General features: G+C 44.9%; 4 protein-coding genes and 1 long non-coding RNA gene across 6 annotated transcripts; 4 read left to right on the forward strand and 1 right to left on the reverse strand.

The window, feature by feature from the left end:
* The first annotated feature begins 943 nt into the window (after positions 1–943).
* Positions 944–2,777, forward strand: LOC134008697 (uncharacterized). The gene is made up of 3 exons (XR_009928175.1): positions 944–1,334; positions 1,817–1,934; positions 2,348–2,777. It is a non-coding gene; the product is annotated as an uncharacterized LOC134008697 (long non-coding RNA).
* Positions 2,778–4,233: 1,456 nt separating this feature from the next.
* On the forward strand, positions 4,234–10,784 carry LOC134008786 (4-aminobutyrate aminotransferase, mitochondrial-like). The gene is made up of 16 exons (XM_062448315.1): positions 4,234–4,262; positions 4,674–4,750; positions 5,387–5,484; positions 5,757–5,786; positions 6,602–6,719; positions 6,884–6,933; positions 7,039–7,119; positions 7,345–7,437; positions 7,702–7,764; positions 8,052–8,115; positions 8,267–8,415; positions 8,761–8,898; positions 9,024–9,191; positions 9,328–9,474; positions 9,769–9,880; positions 10,198–10,784. Exons 2-16 carry the CDS (start codon positions 4,681–4,683, stop codon positions 10,317–10,319), a joined length of 1,503 nt encoding a protein of 500 aa, XP_062304299.1. The 5' UTR covers positions 4,234–4,262; positions 4,674–4,680; the 3' UTR covers positions 10,320–10,784.
* tmem186 (transmembrane protein 186) lies at positions 10,207–11,988 on the reverse strand. Its single transcript, XM_062448316.1, has 2 exons — positions 11,851–11,988; positions 10,207–11,620 (listed from the first exon to the last, which is right to left on the reverse strand). The coding sequence occupies exons 1-2, from the start codon at positions 11,899–11,901 to the stop codon at positions 10,922–10,924; spliced, it is 750 nt and encodes a 249-aa protein (XP_062304300.1). The 5' UTR covers positions 11,902–11,988; the 3' UTR covers positions 10,207–10,921.
* A 253-nt stretch (positions 11,989–12,241) lies between these two features.
* Positions 12,242–15,223, forward strand: gde1 (glycerophosphodiester phosphodiesterase 1). The gene is made up of 6 exons (XM_062448002.1): positions 12,242–12,841; positions 13,057–13,232; positions 13,445–13,550; positions 14,030–14,122; positions 14,353–14,564; positions 14,832–15,223. Exons 1-6 carry the CDS (start codon positions 12,572–12,574, stop codon positions 14,977–14,979), a joined length of 1,005 nt encoding a protein of 334 aa, XP_062303986.1. The 5' UTR covers positions 12,242–12,571; the 3' UTR covers positions 14,980–15,223.
* A 560-nt stretch (positions 15,224–15,783) lies between these two features.
* mcrip2 (MAPK regulated corepressor interacting protein 2) lies at positions 15,784–20,079 on the forward strand. Of its 2 annotated transcripts, none has more exons than XM_062448004.1 (5): positions 15,784–16,218; positions 16,435–16,504; positions 17,660–17,793; positions 18,657–18,782; positions 19,451–20,079. In XM_062448004.1, the coding sequence occupies exons 1-5, from the start codon at positions 16,164–16,166 to the stop codon at positions 19,495–19,497; spliced, it is 432 nt and encodes a 143-aa protein (XP_062303988.1). In that variant the 5' UTR covers positions 15,784–16,163; the 3' UTR covers positions 19,498–20,079. The 2 variants fall into 2 exon arrangements, with proteins under 2 accessions (XP_062303988.1, XP_062303987.1); XM_062448003.1 differs by having other exon boundaries at positions 15,785–16,218; positions 19,436–20,079.
* The last annotated feature ends 43 nt before the right edge of the window (positions 20,080–20,122 follow it).

Consider the following 20,122-nt stretch of genomic DNA (forward strand, 5'->3'; position numbering starts at 1 on the left):
GTGATTTAATCTGCTTTCATCCAGACTTCAGCGTGTGATTATTTGGTAGTCTGTCTCAATTCACTGCGTGTTCAGTACCATCTCTGTGTCTGTTAAAAGTTCTGTAACTATGCTGTATGAAATGCAATAGGTTTGTTGCCGTAGCGATACAGTTACACATGGACACAACCCTGGATCCCAGTTCCGCAGATAGTAGAACACAAGCATGATAATGGACATTATGTTACCAATGACAATAATAGAAACCAAAATTGCATTTTGCAAGTCCCATTGCATGCTGTAGTGAATAGTAAACTGCTTATGTAATGATGGATAATAATTAGGTAAGGTATTTTATTGTTTAACCTCTCAGTTGAAAGTTAAGAGGAAGTTACAGTAAACAGCTTTTATTGTGATGAAAAAGACAGGAAGTGGTTAAAAAGGGTTATTGTTCTGACGGGGTGTCTGTGTTGGCGTTGAATAAAGTGAGACGTGCAGTGCCGTCTTAGTTCTAGCATTGGAAGCTTGTGTCTTTATTTTAAAGCCAAACCTGAGTCTAGACAATATAAGAAACCATTGGTTACAATTACACAACGGTACACTTGGGCATATGTATTTATGTTACAGGATGTGATGTATTAAAGGGGTGATAGAATGCAAAACCGAGTTTACCTTGTCAAAGTTGAATAACGACAGTCCGGGGGGCAAAATCTATGAACTTATATTGAGTGCTTCTAAACTCTTTGGTAAAATGGACATACAGAAAACCTCAGTCATTGACACCTCTTTCATATGCAAATCTCACAATTTGAAACTACCGCTGTAAAACGGGCGAATCCCAACGAAGCTAATATTTGACGTCAACTCGGTGGCTGTACCTTATTTGGCTCTGAGTCTGGTCTGTACCCTTTGTCACGCCCCATAGTTTACATACAGACCAGCACAATGGTGTTCTGGCCCCGGAACATAAATGGAGGTCGCGTAAATATGAGACACTAGTTGTTTGGCTGCTAGCTGCATCTGCCTGTGTACTTCCACGGGAATTACGAAGGAATTTTTTTTCTTTTTTTCTTAAGATATTTAACATGAACCACGGTCGTAAATGCAGTGTTCCAGGCTGTACGGGGAATGCTGACACTTTTCATAGTCTTCCTAAAGAACCAAACACTAGACGGGCATGGCTGATGTTTGTGTATAAGATCCCTGTGAAGATCGACAGTCAATTGGAGCTATTCATTTGCTCGAACCATTTCACAAAGGACAGTTTTGAAAACCATGGACAATTTAAAGCAGGATTTGCTAAAATGCTGTTGCTGAAAAGAGGTGTTGTTCCGACCATATGGTCATCGCAAGCTGTAAGTATGATTTTGTCGCTAGGCTAACTGTTATTAGCAATGCTAACGTATCCTGTATGTAGCTAGCACTAGCATAGGTAGAGAATGTGTTATGATTTAGTTTATTGGGGCTAACGTTATTTCATTTTCCTGACTGTTTTATTCTAATACATAACCTGTGGTGGCATGCAAATCTACAATTCACGATGCATGTTTGTCCGTATCTTTGTCAGGTTATTTTTTAAATGTTATTTCAGCAAGATAGAGCTAACTGCTTGGGATAAAAGCGTCTGCTAAATGCATTAATGTAAATGTAACTGAAGCTGAGTAGAATCACGATAGTTTTGGTTGCTAAGCTGTAACGTTACCCACTTGAGTCTATCCCGTTTGCTCCGACAACATAAGTGGAAACAACTAACGTTATAATTTCAAATTATATCTAGTCAATCTGTTGAAATGTGTTGTGTAAATACAATAGATTTATTTGCACGTTTTTTTTTCAGAGTACATCACATGAACGACACACAAAAGACGCAGCATGCCAAACAGATGCTCCAAGTGTGGCATCTCGCGCGACACAACTGTCTCATAAGACATTGGGACCTCACCTACGAAGCAAAGGTAACCGTTCTAATTATTCTTACAAAACCAGACGTCTTATGGTTTGTGTGTTCAGAACATGTGTAGCATTATGAATGGGTAGCATTTAGCAGGGCAGTGTTATCCAAGTATGTTTACCATGATGACTGGGTACTTTTATCAATTATGTGAGACATTCACAACAATTAACGAACTATTCATAGTATGAATAGAACTATTCATACTATTCATCTGTATTATCACTGATTGGTCTGACCTCAAATCACTTGCATTACCTTTTGTGGGGGAGGCTGGTGAAAATTATTTGATCAATAGGTATGAATGGGTTTATATACAAATATATTTACTTGTGCTATTGTATCACAGCAGTACATTGTCTTTAGGCACTGAGCAATCCATAAAACACCCCACTAAAAGTGTCTCCCCCTTTGAAGGTATACAGACTACAGTGCCATGCCAAAGTGTGGCAGTAGGCACAACGGCTCCTTCAGTGTCTCGGCCATCATCTTCGAGGCCAGCAAAGAGACCTCGCCTTGAATCGGAGGAGGAGGAAGATGTTTACTCTGCAGTCACCAATCTTCAAGATTCCACATCCGATCCTGCACAGTCTGTTACCACGGAGACAGAATCGTCTCAGCTTTCGTAAGCAAAGTTCATCGTATTGGACACGTCCTATAAGAAAACCCCAGCACCAGCTCACACAAGGCCAAGTGTCTGCATCACCTGCAAAGAGAACAGGGTGGAAAGGCACACTTTTTTTCTTTTTTTTTTGTACAATTTGTTTTTAAAATCTTTTACATTTCAGAGTATAACACTGGATGATTGTGTTGAAACAAAATAAAGTTTGTCATTTTGTTGTCTTGATCCAACCGTGTGTTTTTGTAATATGCTGAACCAACCAATAATGAATGCGTATTTGTTATATCACCACATTATAGACCACATATCAGGTGGGTTTTTTCACCTGATATGTGTATCCCCTCTGAAAATAACACGCATGTTGGCAGGAAAGACCCTTTGCATGTTAGGGGAGGGGGTACACATCAGGTGAAAAACATCCTGATATAATGTGTATCCCCTCTGAAAATAACACGCATGTTGGCAGGAAAGACCCTTTGCATGTTAGGGGAGGGGGTACACATACCAGGTGAAAAACATCCTGATATAATGTGTATCCCCTCTGAAAATAACATGCATGATGGCAGGACAGACCCTTTGCATGGGCCATTTTCAGCCCAACCAATGTTACATAGCCTATTTGGAGCCCTTAAGGAACAGTGTGAAATACCCTATATAAACATTCTATCACCCCTTTAATAAACCAAAACTTGGATGGTGTTTATTTTTCTCCCCAAGAGAGAGACTTCATGCAGTTTTATATTATTAGTACTTTTGAACTCCCCTCTAAACAGTAAACAGTCCTCTGACCTTACCACTGATTAAACCAGACCAGGTTGAACCACTTCCTCTGGAGGGTTAATGGAAAACAAGCTTGTGTTGTGTCTGAAATCAAAACTTGTCACTGGACAGACTTAGAAGAATCACATGCCCTTCTCATTCCTACCCTCCCAGTTCTTCCCACTTTGAGGGAATCTCTGATCCAATGTTGGTAGATAGGTGACAGGGTGTTGCTCTCCTAAAGGCTGCAACCATCCCTCTGTTATCATACCTGACCTGTCTGGGAATTCTGGGTAATCAGCACAGAACACCGCCCAACCACAGGCCTTGTTGAGACCCTTAATCAAAGACACTCCCCTTTAGTTCAAGTTCAAGTCTTTTATTGTCAGATGCACAGAACAACACAGTCAGACTGGGCACTGAAAATTCTTAGAACAAGACAACGCAAAGCAACCTGGCATAACATAAAAGTACACAGAACATAGATTACATCTATGATACGCAAAAATATAGTAAACCTCCTAATATACAAATAATATACAATATTCAATACTTTAACGTTAACTTTCTTAGGTCCAATCGTTTTTACAATGTCCTCTACTCCTACAAAAATAATTCCTCCCTTCAGAATATTACATGTTAGATTTTTATCCATAAGGTCATATCAAAGTGGTGCCCCCTAAAATCGACTATACTAATACTTTGTTATTAATCAGCATTACTAAAGAGTAATCTGCACACCCAGCAGGGGAGGACAACACGTGAGGAGAATCTGAACTCAGCAATAGTAAGTAGTGGGAGGTGGGATGGAAATGGTTGATTACTTCGGCTTCCCTTATTGGTTGTCGTGTTAGTATAAAGTAAGGCAGGTAGTTGGTGGAGGTGGATCTGTGTGTGTGTGAACCATCTCAGGTGATATTGAATACTCTTCAATTCTCTCATCTACCTACAGTAAGTGATTCTTCTGTGAGCTCAGAGTGCAAGCCTAAATAATCATGTGTGATGATTACTGGATGTAAGTTCAGGTTTCAGGGAGTCAGATGGCTGAGTGGTTAGGGAATCGGGCTAGTAATCAGAAGGTTGCCAGTTCGATTCTCTATCTTATTGTGTCCTTGGGCAAGGCACTTCACCCTACTTGCCTCGGGGGGAATGTCCCTGTACTCACTGTAAGTCGCGCTGGATAAGAGCGTCTGCTAAATGACTAAATGTAATGTTTCAAATGGGATAGAACTGCCCTCATCTGCAATCAATTTGAACAGAACTTAAATGATTTCTGGGTGCAATCTGCCTTAATGTCCTCTCTCTCTTACACAAACTTCCCTCCTTCTCCCTCTCTCTGTCTTCCTCTGTCTCCGTGTCCAGTTGCAGCATGGCCGCCTGTCTCCTGAGAGGGTGTCTGTCTTCCTCTTTGAGACCCAGCCCGCTCCTGTCTGCATCAGGTGAGAGATGGAGAGAAAGAATGATAGTGAAAGAGAAATCTCGCTTCAAAGTTATTTTTCTGCTTATTTATTTTTAAGTGCCAACTGGTATGGGCTCTATGAGTACTTTCCCAGTTCATCACTCCACAAATATGTCAACAAAAAGTTGTATATTTACTCAATGAATAGGAGATGGAGAGAGAGGGAGGGGGGGTAGAGAAATAGGGAGGAGGAGAGGAAGAATGGGTGCAAAGGTGAACTTGAAGGACAGATGATAGAATGGTCTGGTACTGACTGGTTTTGACAGGCTGTATCCTATTTTTCTGAAGACTAAGGTTTTACCACTGTTGTTTACTAAGATCTACTCTCAGAATAAGTAACAGAAATTCAAGATAACCACCCCCTCCCCTAACACTCCCCTTCACTGTTGAATTACCCAACTCGGTGTCATCTCAAAACTGACATAACATTTTAATGAGTAGTTTGTTCAGACCTGTGTTATTTGATATTTGACTTTTAGTTATTACTTTGATAACACACACACACATGTTTACCCTATCCACACAGCGCTGACTGTAGTACTCTATGTCTCTCTTAGTGCTGTCTGGGTTAGCACTGTAGACCCCGGTACTACAAACTCGTTTCCTTTCTGTTCAGGATGCCGACAGGCCAGCGAAGCTGTGGCCAGGCTGGTGGAGGAGGTTGAATACACTGGTCCTTGTATGAAGACTGAGGTTCCAGGTCCCATATCGAAGGTGAGAGTGTCCGTGTTGACTAAATTGACAAAATCTCACTGTATGCAAATGGTATATACTGTGTATACTTTACCTGTGAAGTCCATAGGAATGGGGTTTCATGGAGTCAGGAGTAAATCTAACCTTCGTGGCTACACAGCCCTAGACCAGTGACCTCTGTGACCCCAAAACAGTATTACCAGGATGTTCTGACTGCTTGTATGTACTTGCCCTACAAACAACTTCTTTCCACATTTTATAAAGTTATCAAATACTTTCTCCTTTGTCCACAGAGTCTGTCAAAACAGCTTGAGGTTGTTCAGGTGAGTTTATATTTTGGTGCCACTGTAGGGGGGTAAATATTGGCCAAACAACCAAAACGAATTCCCCTATGGTTTATAGCAAGATAGGGAAACTGAACAGTGTATTAACCAAATAATGCCCATACAAATAGAATTACAGTTATTTGGGTTAAATCATAGCAAGACATGTCAAAGTAAGGTTAAAATGAAATATACAGTTCAAGTTCAAGTTTTTTATTGTCAGGTACACAGAACAACACAAGGTCAGACTGGGCATGGAAATTCTTGGGACATTTAAAAAATAACATTGCAAATGAATGAAATCATTTAAAAGGCAAACATGTTACAAAATGAAGGTTAACTCTTACCTACACTACCATGATCATTGTAAATCAGAGAGACAGCAAGAGGTGAGCAAATATGAGTACAAGGACAAGCCAGAGCTGAGGAGAAAGTCTCAGGAGATCAAGAATCCACAGAACAAGGCTTCACAATTCCCTTTATACACAAGAACAACCAATCAGACAAAATATTGACCCTTACTCATCAACATATGACTAGCAATGCTACAGGAAGTTACACAATGAAGTGTGAGACCCATCAAGTTGAGACCCTGTTGAGCAACTCCAGATTTTAGCATATGAGAGGTGGGGGCAGGTTGACACCCATCCTTACACCACTCATGTAATATATTTCTTTTTTTTACATAATATTCACACAATCCATGATTCAACCAAAGTCCATCTTATCTTAACGGCTCTATAAATAGCCTAGTTCTCCCGGAGAACGTCGGTTCCTGCACGCGTGACACATTCTTCCGTTCCCTCCGGCCTCAGAACGTGCTGCAGGTGAACTTCTTCTGTGACTACGATGAGAGCAGAGGGAACTACCTGGTGGACGTGGATGGGAACCGCATGCTGGACGTTTACACCCAGATCGCCTCCATCCCCATAGGTGACTGAACACACCAAGTTACCCTGCTCCGAGGATTAGAACATAGTGATGCACAGCTACGGCGTTCCGTTTCTAAACGGAAAATTCAGTTGATTTTTAAACTGTGTTTAACTTGTGTTCCGAAATCCCAAATGGTTTTAAAAACTGTTTTCCTTTCCTCACAGGATACAATCACCCAGCTCTGACGAAAATCATGACAGACCCCATGAATCTGGTGAACTATAAAAGCCTCCACTTGTTTTGATACAGTTGACTGCACAGATCTGAATGCCACTGCACACTTTACTAACAGGATGTGATTATCTTGTGTGTTCGTCAGGGTGCGTTCATCAACAGACCAGCCCTGGGAATGCTGCCGCCTGGGAAGTACCCAGAGAAGCTTCTAGGAGGTCTGATGTCGGTAAGTATGACCTACGACCTATGACCCATTCTCACCTACATTATGACTGATGGTGTGAGGGGGCATCGTTTCCATCATTGATGTTGTTAGTAAAATGTGTTGAATGCACCTTTACATACCTCATATAAGTCACACAAATATCATAGTGTGAATTAGATAGGGGCTGGATAACGATGGATGCCAATTGACGCCGCGATCGGGGTGTTTCCCCTGTGTGACCACCAGGTGGCGCCTATGGGCCTGGGTCGAGTGCAGACCATGGCCTGTGGCTCCTGCTCCAATGAGAACGCCTACAAGGCCATCTTCATCTGGTACAGGGTGAGCGCCATGACGACAGCCCTTACAGTGTGCTGGGTCAAACACACCAGTACAGACACCATTTAACAGCCTTTTGGAAAGTTCTCCATGATCGATACAGTTAATTGAATTTTGGTGTCGTTATTCTCTTAAGTACCTAGATGGACGTACAGAAGCATATTACATGATTCTCCTTCGGAGTCTAAACATAAGCGTCAGATAGCTGTGTTTAAATACACTGAATTGTGTTGCTATCCTGTGTTGCTGTGTTGTGTTTACCTCCAGAACAAGCAGAGAGGACACAATATTCCCAACCAAGAGGAGGAGAGAACCAGTGTGATCAACCAGGTGAGGTCACGCTACTCGACCACAAACCTCAACCCCAAACACTGGGTCCCTCACTGGAACCCTCATCCATCTGTGCAGTCTAAATACACTGGAACCCTCATCCATGTGTGCAGTCTAAATACACTGGAACCCTCATCCATGTGTGCAGTCTAAATACACTGGAACCCTCATCCATCTGTGCAGTCTAAATACACTGGAACAACTGCATGTTGCACAACCCAGTAGCAGATACCTGTGTTGTTGGAGAGTGTTGTCGAATATGTTGAGCGTTGTGTGTCTTCCTGAAGAGGCCTGGCTGTCCCGATCTGACTCTGCTGTCCTTCATGGGTGGTTTCCATGGCAGAACACTGGGTAAGACCGTTCTAGTTTTATAGCAAATTAGTTCATTCTGAATTGATCTTAATAAACAAATCCTACACACAGAAAACCCACTCACTTACTCTACCCACATTCAATCGACGTATCAATCTCTCTCTGCATCCATCCACCTCTCCTTCCCCAGGTTGCCTGGCAACCACCCACACCAAGGCCATCCAGAAGGTGGACGTCCCGACGTTCGACTGGCCCATCGCCCCGTACCCCCAGCTGAGGTACCCCCTGGAGGAGCACCAGAGGGAGAACAGCCAGGAGGAGGCTCGCTGCCTGGAGCAGGTCAGGCCGACAGGAGAGGCTCTCTGCTCTCTAGATCCTCCTGAGCCACTCTGCACTCCTTCTGTGCTAGTCTACATCCTCCCTCCTTTTCTCTCTCCCAATTACTCTGTCTTTCCTTTTCTCTCTCTACTTTTCTCTCTCTCTCCTTTTTACTCTGACTTTTCCTTTTCTCTCTCTACTTTTCTCTCTCTCTCCTTTTTACTCTGACTTTTCTTTTTCTCTCTCTCCTTTCCCCCCCCTCTCTCTTTCCTTTTCTCTCTCCATCACAATCTCTCCTTTCACTACTGTTTAATCTGCAAGCCTGTATGTTTATTTTTGTTGCCCAACATCCTTCCGAACGTCCAGGCGGAGGACCTGATAGTGAAATGGGCCCTGAAGGGACGACCTGTGGCAGGGGTCGTCATCGAGCCAATCCAGGCGGAGGGAGGGGATAACCACGCCTCTTTTGACTTTTACAGGAAGTTAAGAGGGATTGCCAAGAAGGTAAAGGAAGGAAACTTTGCATGTATTTATGTCGGTATTATGCTGAATCATCTTATCATTTGGTTGGCTGTTTTCATTCATACATTCCATGAATTCACTCCTCTGTGACGTCACCTGTCCATCAGCATGGTTGTGCGTTCCTAGTGGATGAGGTGCAGACCGGGGGCGGGTCCACGGGGAAGTTCTGGGCCCACGAACACTGGGGATTGGACGACCCTGCTGATATAGTCTCTTTCAGCAAGAAGATGTTGACAGGAGGCTACTTCCTCAAGGACGAGTTCCAACCAGACAAGGTAGCAACTGTACATGTGTGGTCAGGAAATAGAATCAGTCTGAAGTTTTCTCCTCACAACATACTAACCACGGGGAAACCCTGTAGTTCTGTTGCCGTAGTGATTCAGCTACCCTTCCCTGTGTTCTCCCGTTCAGCCGTTCAGGATCTTCAACACCTGGCTCGGAGATCACACCAAGAACCTGTTCCTGAACGAGGTCATCAAGGTCATCAGGACGGAGAACCTCATGGAGGAGGTGCAGAGGTCAGGCAGGGTCATGCTGCAGGGCCTCTACGAGCTCCAGGTGAGCCGCACGAGTGTGTGTGTGACGTCAGCAGCTCGGTCAGAGCGGTGTGAAGCGTGGAAAGGGAGCAAGCAGGTCTGCGTGTGTGCGTGTGCGCGCACGTGCTCACCGGCGCTTGTGACGTGGTCACATTTGTGATGATGTGGATGTTACGAGGAAAATCCCATATTTGAATCAGAAAATCCCATATTTGAATCAGAATCAGAATGGGATTCATTCGCCATGAAAGTCATTCTGATTCTGATTCATATTTGAGATCCCTCTCTTCCCTGGCTCCCTCTCTCTCATGCCAAGGCCAAGTACCCTCACCTCCTCAGCAGAGCCAGAGGGTTAGGGACCTTCTGTGCTGTCGACGTGAGGGATGAAGACACTCGGAACAGCCTCTTGATAAAGGCCAGGAACAAAGGTAGTTCCCACCACAACCTCCCCATGTTCTGACCCGGTACACCCCCGTAGCACGACCACACACACACCCACCCGTCCTTGAACATTACTCAAGACAGTGGGAGGATTCATGACGCTCGTTCGGAAGAACGCGAGTTCGTTCGTGTATGTGTAACCGAGTTGTGGTTGTCTAACTCCTTAGTTAATACCTAAAACTCTTCACTAGGTGGTTGAAGCTGCCAAAACCTCTATAGACAAATACCACTCCTCTTCTATATGTTACACCCACACGAAGGGGTTCTCGTTGAGTTCTGACGCTGTCGAACTGTGGTTCTGCAGGGTTGGTGTTGGGGGGCTGTGGAACCAGCTCGATCCGGTTCCGCCCCTCGTTGGTGTTTAAGGAACGCCACGCCCACCTCTTCCTGGACATCTTCAACGACGCCATCGCTGAGCTAAAGTAAGGGGCTGTGACGCCCCGCAAACAGTTGTTGAGACGGTCTGGTTGTCTGAAGTCTACACAGATGATGTCAGACACTGTGAATTACTTCAGGTGCACTTGGCAGCAATGAGACCAGATCAGGTCAGACCAATGCCAGCAATGTGTGAAGCAAATCAAAACACGCTTCAGGTAACTGTAAATATTAATGTAACTGATCTGTGCCAATCATCCAGAGATGCTTGCCACTGGCTGCTATTCAACAAATTCATATGACACGATTGCACTCATTTGTTTCCTGGGCAAAACTGTAACTGCACAAGTTAATATGTACAGGTCTCTCTTCCTGTCAGTGGGTTATTACATTTTGTAGGAGTATAGTATCCTAGCTGACTTGTGTATTGTACTGCTAAACTAACAGTGATTGTATTGTTGTGTCCTGCTGTGTCCTGTTAAGGTCAAATAAAGTTGCTGTATAATTTTAAATAAACTTTTTTTTCCTCCAATATATTAGGTATTCTGAAAATCTGCCACTGATTATTTAACTGACAAAGCACAACAATTATTCATTTTAATTTTAATATACATAATTGCTTGTGCAGAATTGTATTCACACACCCTACAGTATCAAGTAAGGGTTCCAAACACTTTCTCAAAGGTATGGCGGTCTACTACTCGTCCGAGGCGGGTAGAAAAATAGAGCGTATCAGCACAACTATAGCGTTTCAGTTTCAGTATAGGTTCACCGATAGAATCCCCCGCATCTCCCACGGTCATCACATCCGACACCGGCATGTAAACGTCAGTCCGTTTGCCCCAAAAAGTCAGGTGAGATACCCTAAGCGTAGTCTGCGCCGAATCCACGTACATCATCCCCACAACGCGTCGAAAGAAGTGACTCGCGGTGTACAGCATTGTACCGGCAAAGAGCGCTATTCCGGTGCTGTAGACGACTAGGAGGTCCGACGCGTCTCCTTGGAGATACATGTAGTAGACAGGGGGAAGTAAGACCACTGTGATGCCCGTCTGGAGCAGTTTGAGTCTGGATACCGCTCTGAGCAGCATGATGTGAGGTAGTGAGTAGATGAGGGTGTAATTTTGACTCGACAGGTCTGAGCATTTTGCGAAGAGGACGTGGGCTGACGGTGAAGAGAGACCCTGGGGGCTGTGATGAAGGAAGGGTGCGTTGCGGCCACCGCACGGTAGATTGGGTGCGTGGGGTTGTGTGTTGAGGACAAGACGAGTGGATGATCTTCTTACTAGACATAGCCCTCTGCGGTGGGCCAAAGCTTGGTGGGTCAGCCGTAGAAGAAGCGTTGACCTATGCTGGGAGACACAAGGACAGAGGACGTAGCCTACATTAGAGTTAGATATTTGTTTAGCAAAATAACATGTTTTAGCCTACACACAAATACACCCCTGGGATCAGTGAACTATTAATCCACTGTAGAAACAGTTCCCTTTCTCAGTCGGCAAGATAGCAAGTTAACTGGCAGATGACTAATCGCAAATTGAAAACACTGTAAAACGTAGATAATTCGTAAAGTAAAACGTACCATGACAGCCGTTGTCCGGTGAAAACATGAAAATAGCGAAGTAATAGACATTTGTTAAGCTCATTTAGCAAGCCAGCTAGGTCATGTTATGGACACACGAAGTTGCCCTTGTACCCCAGGAAGTGGTACTTGCTGGAAAAGGTTTGCACTATTAGGAAATTACGCCCTCAAGTGGTTAAGAACTGACAGTTCAAAAATAATATCAGAAGTCTTATTTTTTTCAAGTTTTCTATATTTTGTAAATACACAATATAATAATAATATATATACATTATTAATTTTTTGCAACATTTGATCAATATAAGCCTGGTGGACACTATAGGCGCGTGCATAAATGACTAAAATAAAATAAATGACTAAATGTGAATGGTACATGACGTCCTTCCGCCAGCTGAACTCGCCAGCCGAGTTGACAGGGTCAGGTGAACATGGTAGCTGGGCAGCATTTCAGTGTTCGCTATTTTACAACGTAATTATTACGTTACTGTGCGGCGCCTATTTACAAGAATTCATTGATCGAATCATCTGTTTCGACACGGTAGTTGATTAACCCGTTCGAGGAATAGTAATTGCGGAGAAAAATGCAAGCTTCCATTAATAACGTAATGCTAGAAGTTGCTTACTTTGGTTCCATTCTCAAGTTTTTCATTAACTACAAGTAGTTATACAGCGAGTACGAACGGCCAGCTGAACTGACTTGCAATTGGAAAACGGAAAAAAAATGCTGCAGCTTGGAGATGAAGTAACGCTATTCTCGGTTGTTTTCGTGGTGGCTCTGCTTAGTACCAGGAGTCCGCTATGGTCCTCTGTCCTCACCGCCTCGCTCTACGTCTTTCTGCTGATGTTCCGGTTTCCCCAAGTCCCGTCTAGCCGTACAAGGCAGGCGCTGCGGCCCACCAGGGGGACAGTTGGGTCCAGCGGAGTGTCGGTGGTCGCTCACCGGGGTGGTGGACATGAGGCTCCTGAGAACACTATTGCTGCCATTCGCGAGGTGATTATAGAGCAATGAACACATTGACAACACATTAAATACTGTTTCTTTTATAGCCAGTGTGATATTTAAACACTCACCTCATCATGCAGGACACCTAGCTATAAAAGAGAGGGCAGAATCTACGCGTGTGAATTCAATGCCGAGGGTGCGTCATTGAATTTCACCCCCGAACCGCATGTCTGATCCCGGAAATTATCATGATCCCAACACAGGCAGGTAAGAATGGGGCCACTGGGGTCGAGTTGGACCTGGAGTTTTCAGCCGACGGAATTCCCATTCTTATGCACGATGACACAGTGCTGCGGACCACCAATGGACAAGGGCCCCTCAACCAGCTGACCTTCTCTGAACTGAGGAAGCTGGACGCCTCCACAAAGCACAGACTCAGGTGCGAGAGAGACCCACAGATAAACCGAGTAAAGTTGTTCATGAGAGAGAGAGAGGGTGAGAGGGGTGGTCTGGCAGGGAGAAACGCATGGTATACAGATCGTTGGAGACTGTAGTCCATGGCATGGACCATCACTATTTTTAACTTGAGAGTGACCCAGGGTGGTTCTTTGAGGCTAAATATTGATGTTGTTGTTTTTTGTAAACCCTCAGTGACAGGTTTGCTGGAGAGATGATCCCTACTCTGCATGAGGCCGTGCTGGAATGCATCAAACTCCAGCTGACCATCTACTTTGATGTCAAAGGTCACCCCGAAAAGGTACAGCCAATCACACTGTTCGTTGTTCAAAATGAGGAAGTTTGGATCTTTTGGTTTGTCCGTTAATGCTTCTGTCAGAGAATCTAGAACGGTTCCTGCTGTAGTTTGCACTATCGTTGTCCTCTTGTTTCCTGTGTGCGGTGAAATGCACACATAGTACAGTCTAAAGAGGAGGAATGAAGATGCATGCTGTGCTTGTTGGTCTTTCAGACACTGGTCCTCTTGAGGTCAGGCATCAAAGCAGGGCTTGTGTTGATGCACAGCTGCAACAGGCACACCAGCTGGACACACACAAACACACACACATAAACTCACAAGTAAAAACAAAACAAAAACCCACACAAACAATTGTAGAATGTACCTGCATGTTACCCCCCCCCCCCCCCTCCCCAAACACACACAGCACGCACACACACACGCACGCACACACACACACAGTAAAATGTCCCTGTACAATGTTCTGTCTTCCCCCTTGCCAGTCGGCTGCTGCTCTGAAGGAGATGTATCAGAAACATCCAGTCCTCTACAACACCAGCATTGTCTGCTCCTTCGAGCCCAAAGTCATCTACAGGGTGAGGGGGGAAGTAAAGGGCCTGCCAAGGGGAAAGTGGGAGGGGTTATGAAGTAGCCTAGCTTCTAGCTCTGTTTTAATGGTCCGACTCTATTTTATCTCGCTCCCCGTTTCTTTCCCTTTCTCTCTCACTCTCCCACCTGCCATGCTCATCTCTCTTAATACCTCTACCTCTCTTTCTCATTCTCTCCATGGTCTCTCGCCCCTAAACCCTCATGTTTCGACCCCCAGATGAGGCAGGCTGACCCGGAAGTGGTCACAGCTTTGACCCACAGACCCTGGAGCCTGTCTCAACTCGGCGATGGCAAGCCACGGTTCTCATCACTATGGAAACACCATTGGACCCAGCTATTGGACGTGCTTCTGGACTGGGCCCATCACCACCTGCTGTGGAAGCTCTGTGGAGTCTCCGCCTTCCTGGTGCAGAAGAACTTCGTTTCCCCGTAAGTTTCTCTGAAAGTATCTAGGTTTACAAAGGTTCAAAGGAAACTAGTCGGCCATCTTGGCACCAATGTGGTGCTTGTTATAAAGAGAGAGACTAGTATGCACATTTCTTCTGTGTAAATGTCTAATGTCACCTTGCTTTTGTTACATAAACCGTTTTTCTGTGTCCTTGGTCTCGGGACTATGCAGTTCTAGGTCCAGAGAGGAGGTGGCTTAAACCTCTACTGACGTTTCCTCCTCTGATCCCTTTGTCTCCTGTCCCTCAGGGACTATGTGCAGTACTGGGCCCAGAGAGGAGTGGAGGTGGTGGCCTGGACTGTCAACACAGACGTGGAGAAGCAATACTACCAGGAACAGCTTCAAGTCAGCTACATCACTGATAGTTTACTGGAGGACTGTGACCCCCACTACTGATTATGGACTGGTATACACACACACTTTGAAGAACTTCTAATATTTAAAATGCTTTGTGCATTAGTCTTTTCTGATCTCTTATCTACGGAATCAATAATGTGTCTGTGGAGTTAATGATTCAAAGCGACAAAAAACGAATAAAATAAAAAAAATCGGATATCCTCTCGTTTCTGACCTACTTACACCATTACCTGTTTACCGTCCGCTGACCCATTTAACGCAGAAGGTTAGCGCCCGCCTCCTCGTGCCCGCCTCCTCGTTAAGCTTGTCTGATCCCCCTCCTTGCCACCGTCGATCTACGGTTGCCAAACATGCCGCGCACTGTCAGTGTTATGTATAGCCTGAATGCTATGTAACCTTGCCACATACAGGCCTAGAACCGCGCGCTTATTTTATTCAATTGCTGCCCCCCTCCTCCGTTTACACATGGTGATTGAAATATGGTCGTGTTTTCATGATAATGCTGTTTGTGTTTTTTTTCATGAAGGATGTAAACTGTTTTGCATTTAGGCCTAATCTATATCGAAATGGAAAAAAAAACAGAAGTTTCATTGATAATGACTAAGTCTTTCACTCCACGTGTTCGGTTTATAGGTGAAAGGTCAGTGGTAGTATTCTGAAGGGCGCCCCTCCCATAGGAATAGGGGGCGTGAAGTGACGTCATGTGAGGTGCTCTTTGATGATGATCGGTGTCATTTACACTTGTACTGTAGGCAACAAACCCCCTCCCCTTTTTATGATGTGAAAACCAACTACGGGCTATAATATCCTTAGATGAAAGAATGAATTTGTCGGAAAGGAGATTTTTGTCGGAAAGGAGATTTTTTTTCTTCAATATCAAAGAGGTATTGCGCTTCACCTTGGTTGACCCTTGGCTACCATTGAAAGAACGGCAGACGGCGCTTCAACCCAAACATATGTTTTCGGAGCCGAGGCGAGGGCAGTAAAGCGCACTTAGCAGCACCGAGACCGGAGACGGACAGACGCACGACCAGCTGACTTGGAAAAACACGCCGCTGTAGTGTTTCCACCGTGGCTGAGTCAAGGGGACTGTACCGAAAACGGGGCTTGCTACAGGGTGGAATATACTCGTTTCGAGACAGAGTTTTCAGTCGCCACATTGCATCACACGACACACCATTTTGCCGAAGCTACACTGAAGTTCTTTGGGAACTGGCGTTCACATGATGTACACTATTACTAGAGGTCCCAGTAAACTTGTTACTCAACGGAGGACAGGTGAGTGAAATTGACCGGTTGTTTGGAAAATAAAGCCACAAGCGCAGTGTCAATATATCAATTGACAATCAGTGCGCATTAACCGTGATATTGACTGGTAAGTGCACAGATGAGCTTCCTTTGGATGAAAGGAGCCCGATGTGATATTGGCATGTCTAAATAACATTGGCACTTTAAAATGCATGTAATGCAACTATGTCCTCTCTCACTGTTTAGGACCTACGCAGCAGCTCGAGAGTAAAACTAACGAGTTGAAGCTCAGACCGACCACTTGGCTTACATCAGAGTGAGTAGCCCACGAAATTCAGTTCATACGAAGCGCAACCATGGAACATTTTAATGCACGTGCTTGTAAATAAGTGGGATCATTACACGTCACGACTCACGCAAAACGTTTTGACTGGACGTGTATTTAAACTGTAGCAACAACACGCAGAGGCGTTCGGTACATTGTATCGAATCAGCCAGTGTCGTGATGTGTTTTCTTTCTACCGGTCTATTGGTTCATATATGTCTATGACCTTGCAAGGTTAGCTGGCCGCCTGTCTTTTTAGCCGCGCATGCTACCCGTGCAGATTACTATTCAACTGTACGAGTCTAAAAACAACAGCGTGTGTCTTGTAGGAGATTTGAGTTCGAGGGTCACAATATGCAAGGTTTAAATCGAGCCCAGTTTGAGCTGTCATGCAGAAAAACGTCTACACTCATTGAAGGACACGGGCAGCTAGCGCGAGTTTATTAGCACACTGCTGGCAAGCAACGTGGAATTGAGTAAGCAAGCTAGACGGTAAGCCTACATGACCCAAACTCCGCCTGTCTAACCCATTCTCGTAATCGTGTTTGATACGTCTGTACATGAATGGACTTTGCTCTATTTTTGCTTGTTTGTATTCTAAACACAGAATACATATTTCGTTGTTTGGTTGGGCTCGATAGTTTAGCTTTTGTAATCCCAGTCAACGTCCCCATGGCAACACGGTTGTGTAAGGAAGGGGTCCGGAGAAGACCCACCAATCCCTACATTCCCACGGTAGCTGCCCACAGTCGTAATCGAGCCTGCCATGTTGTGCTGTGCCAGCGTCCAGAACACAAAATCGTACATTAAGTTAAACTCAGGCTCAATCGGTAGCAATAAGCATGCTGAAAGCTACATCAGCTGTGAATTTATGAGGCTGTATTTGTGTCGACAGAATGCACATTTGACAGACCTAAACTGTGTTTGTCTGCACCTGATTCACCAATATATATTACAGTTTTCTACGCAAAAAAAGAAAAATGCCTTACTCTTGATCATAGATTAATCAAGGTCTGAGTGAGGAGATACCAGACTTCTGTCCCTGCCATAACTACATCCTGTCATAAATTAAACAGCGGTTTATGTACTATTCTGTTGTTTGAATCTCCCTCTCTTCCTCTATTTCTCTATCAATGTGGTCTCCAGTTCTCGAGCCCCAAAGATAGTTTTCAACCGTCTCAACGGGAAGAGATACCACACAGCCTCCACACCCAAGTTAGAGAGCCCGGCTGAAGGCTTCACCGCTGTACACGAGGAGAATGTCCGCTTTGTTTACGAAGGTGAGAAGCACTGGACCCGGGTTACAGTCCTATATTGATGTATTTTTTGGGTCTCTATCTCTCCCAGATCATGTATCTCTATCTGATACTCTCAATCGCCACGGCAACCCTTGTTTAGTCTGACTCGCAGTTCGTCGAGTTCAAGAAGCCACAAACCAACACTTCACGTCTGTGAATGAATCACTGTGTTCAAAGACTCCCTTTCTATGCACATTCTCTCTTCAATTCTCAAGACTTGGCAGACTCGAGACATTTTAATCCTAAACTCTTTCTCCCGGAGTGCCGCACAGTGTAAAGTCCAGGCTTGAACTTAGTGTGCGGGAGGGAGAGAGAGGGAGAAAAGTAGTGTGCTAGTAACTCAAACACAGAAACACGGGGGTCTTATCTGGGTGTGTAACCTCCCCCCCCCCTCCCCCCATAGCTGATGCAACCCTTCTGAAGGGTCGCTCGCGGCAACAGCAAGGACGCTGTGGGATGTGTCCCCTTCTCCACAGCTACAAGGTTATTTCAACAGCAGGGGAAGGTTTCCCCAATATTATGTTGCTATGCCAACACCGTGGGGACATTACCCGTATTTCTAAAGATTACAATGATACTGGCTTCTCTTCTGTTTGCAACTAGACAACATGTAGGCTACATCCATAGCTATATGAAGTGTTTACAAATGTATACCTTTTTGGATGGGTGGATAGGTATGGCTCAGTGGAAGAGCAGTTGACTGCAGATCAAGAAGTGCAGGTTCAAATCTGCCGCTTTGGACAAGTGTCTGCTAAATGCACTGACATTGCTGTACAGAGTGTATATACATGCATACGTTTGTGTGGGAATATGTTCTGACCAATCAGCTTCTCTCCTTTCCGCAGCGTGGCAGGAAGTAGCGCAGAGGCTGGAAGGTGGAGCCGCAGAGGGGGAGGAGCTAACCGGTCGCCATGGCCACGGCCCTGTCCCGGTGCAGTACAGGGAGAAGGCCCCCAGTCCTGGGATGAAGAGTGAGTACACACCCAGCATGCACCTCTCACCCGTCAGCTATATTGGTGTGCATTTTAAAATGGTGGGATGATCTTGACGATAGACGCCATCTTTCTTTTTTCTCATTTCATTCACCTGGTGTATGTGGTAAGTGGGTCCTAGGGTCAGCTCTTCCTATTTGAGGTAGTCCTGATAAACTAGTACACAATATACCAGCTTATCTTGTGCCCAGATACAAGAGAACAGATGAGAGGCAGCTTTAATATTTAACTCTGTCTTGGTCTTTTAACTACCAAGTCCTCTCCCCTTAGATAAACTTAGCAGAGCTAAAACATTTCCAGTCTCACCCAAACCGGTCCTGTCCAGTTCATGGACTATGTAACTTCTAGATAACATTTTGTGGGGCCTATCAGGTTTTTTTGTTTCATAAAAGGTAGGTCGTTGTCATTTATTAAGTAACCAGATATGAATTCATGATGGTGAGAGATTAAACTAATGAAATGTTCTGTCCATATACATTTCATGTTAAGTCATGAAATGTTCTTTGCATTCTGGAAGATGCCCTATAACCCCTCCCTCCCTCCCTCCTGCTCCTTTTTCATCTCCTTCCCTCCTTCTCATGTCTCCTTCCCTTGACTCCTCCCCCCTCCTTTTCCTCTCTCTTCACACCCAGACTTTGTGCCCATAGATCTGGAGGAGTGGTGGGCTCAGAGATTTCTCGCCAACCTGTCGTGACGCGGCAAGCCCGGGTTCAGGCGCCGGAGGGAAGCAGACGGGCGGAGGTCAAAGGTCGGCAGCTGTCGGCGGGAGGCTGGAAAGGAAGAGATGAGGAGCGTGCAGTTGGGTGGACAGGACGCTACATCGGGAAGCGTCACACAGGGTCGCCCGTGGACTCTTAAGCATCTGTTGTGATTGCGGTTTTTCCCCAATGTGCTTCCTGCTGCGGCGTTGTGTGGTGCAGCTGTGCAACACACTAAACTGCCCCACGCACCCCCACCCGACCCTAAAAATGGCCTGCTCTGAACTATTGACCCCCCTAAGACATGTTCCACCAATGAGGATCTCTCTCTGCCAATCAGAAGATGGAAAGATGATCAGTGATTGGTCTTCTGAGTGTGTTTCTCTCCAAGCCCCTCCCACCTGTGACATGATGATGATGATGGTGTGTTTTCAGATGAACAAGTCTGTATTTCTAGGCTGGTCTTTGGATAAAAAAAGTTGACAAAATGACAAGGTAAAAAAAAAAAACAGTAAAAAAAAAATCCAACAGGTGTATGCGTGGAATTATTCCTAAAAATGGGCTTTGATCTTTTATATTTAGCGACAGTATTCTCTTTTATTGTTGGCCTTGGCTCCAATT

The sequence above is a fragment of the Osmerus eperlanus genome, chromosome 22, assembly GCF_963692335.1.
Source record: "Osmerus eperlanus chromosome 22, fOsmEpe2.1, whole genome shotgun sequence".
Lineage (NCBI taxonomy): Eukaryota > Metazoa > Chordata > Actinopteri > Osmeriformes > Osmeridae > Osmerus > Osmerus eperlanus.

Excerpts from the sequence above, each read along its gene's own strand:
- LOC134008786 (XM_062448315.1), top strand. The coding sequence starts at position 4,681 with ATGGCCGCCTGTCTCCTGAGAGGGTGTCTGTCTTCCTCTTTGAGACCC. Across the intron at positions 6,720-6,883 it reads GATCGCCTCCATCCCCATAG|GATACAATCACCCAGCTCTG; the intron begins GTGACTGAACAC and ends CTTTCCTCACAG. Across the intron at positions 9,475-9,768 it reads AGGGCCTCTACGAGCTCCAG|GCCAAGTACCCTCACCTCCT; the intron begins GTGAGCCGCACG and ends TCTCATGCCAAG.
- tmem186 (XM_062448316.1), bottom strand. The coding sequence starts at position 11,901 with ATGTCTATTACTTCGCTATTTTCATGTTTTCACCGGACAACGGCTGTC. Across the intron at positions 11,621-11,850 it reads ACCGGACAACGGCTGTCATG|CATAGGTCAACGCTTCTTCT; the intron begins GTACGTTTTACT and ends TGTGTCTCCCAG.
- gde1 (XM_062448002.1), top strand. The coding sequence starts at position 12,572 with ATGCTGCAGCTTGGAGATGAAGTAACGCTATTCTCGGTTGTTTTCGTG. Across the intron at positions 13,233-13,444 it reads TCCACAAAGCACAGACTCAG|TGACAGGTTTGCTGGAGAGA; the intron begins GTGCGAGAGAGA and ends GTAAACCCTCAG. Across the intron at positions 14,565-14,831 it reads CAGAAGAACTTCGTTTCCCC|GGACTATGTGCAGTACTGGG; the intron begins GTAAGTTTCTCT and ends CCTGTCCCTCAG.
- mcrip2 (XM_062448003.1), top strand. The coding sequence starts at position 16,164 with ATGATGTACACTATTACTAGAGGTCCCAGTAAACTTGTTACTCAACGG. Across the intron at positions 16,505-17,659 it reads ACCACTTGGCTTACATCAGA|TTCTCGAGCCCCAAAGATAG; the intron begins GTGAGTAGCCCA and ends TGTGGTCTCCAG. Across the intron at positions 18,783-19,435 it reads CCCCAGTCCTGGGATGAAGA|ACTTTGTGCCCATAGATCTG; the intron begins GTGAGTACACAC and ends CTTCACACCCAG.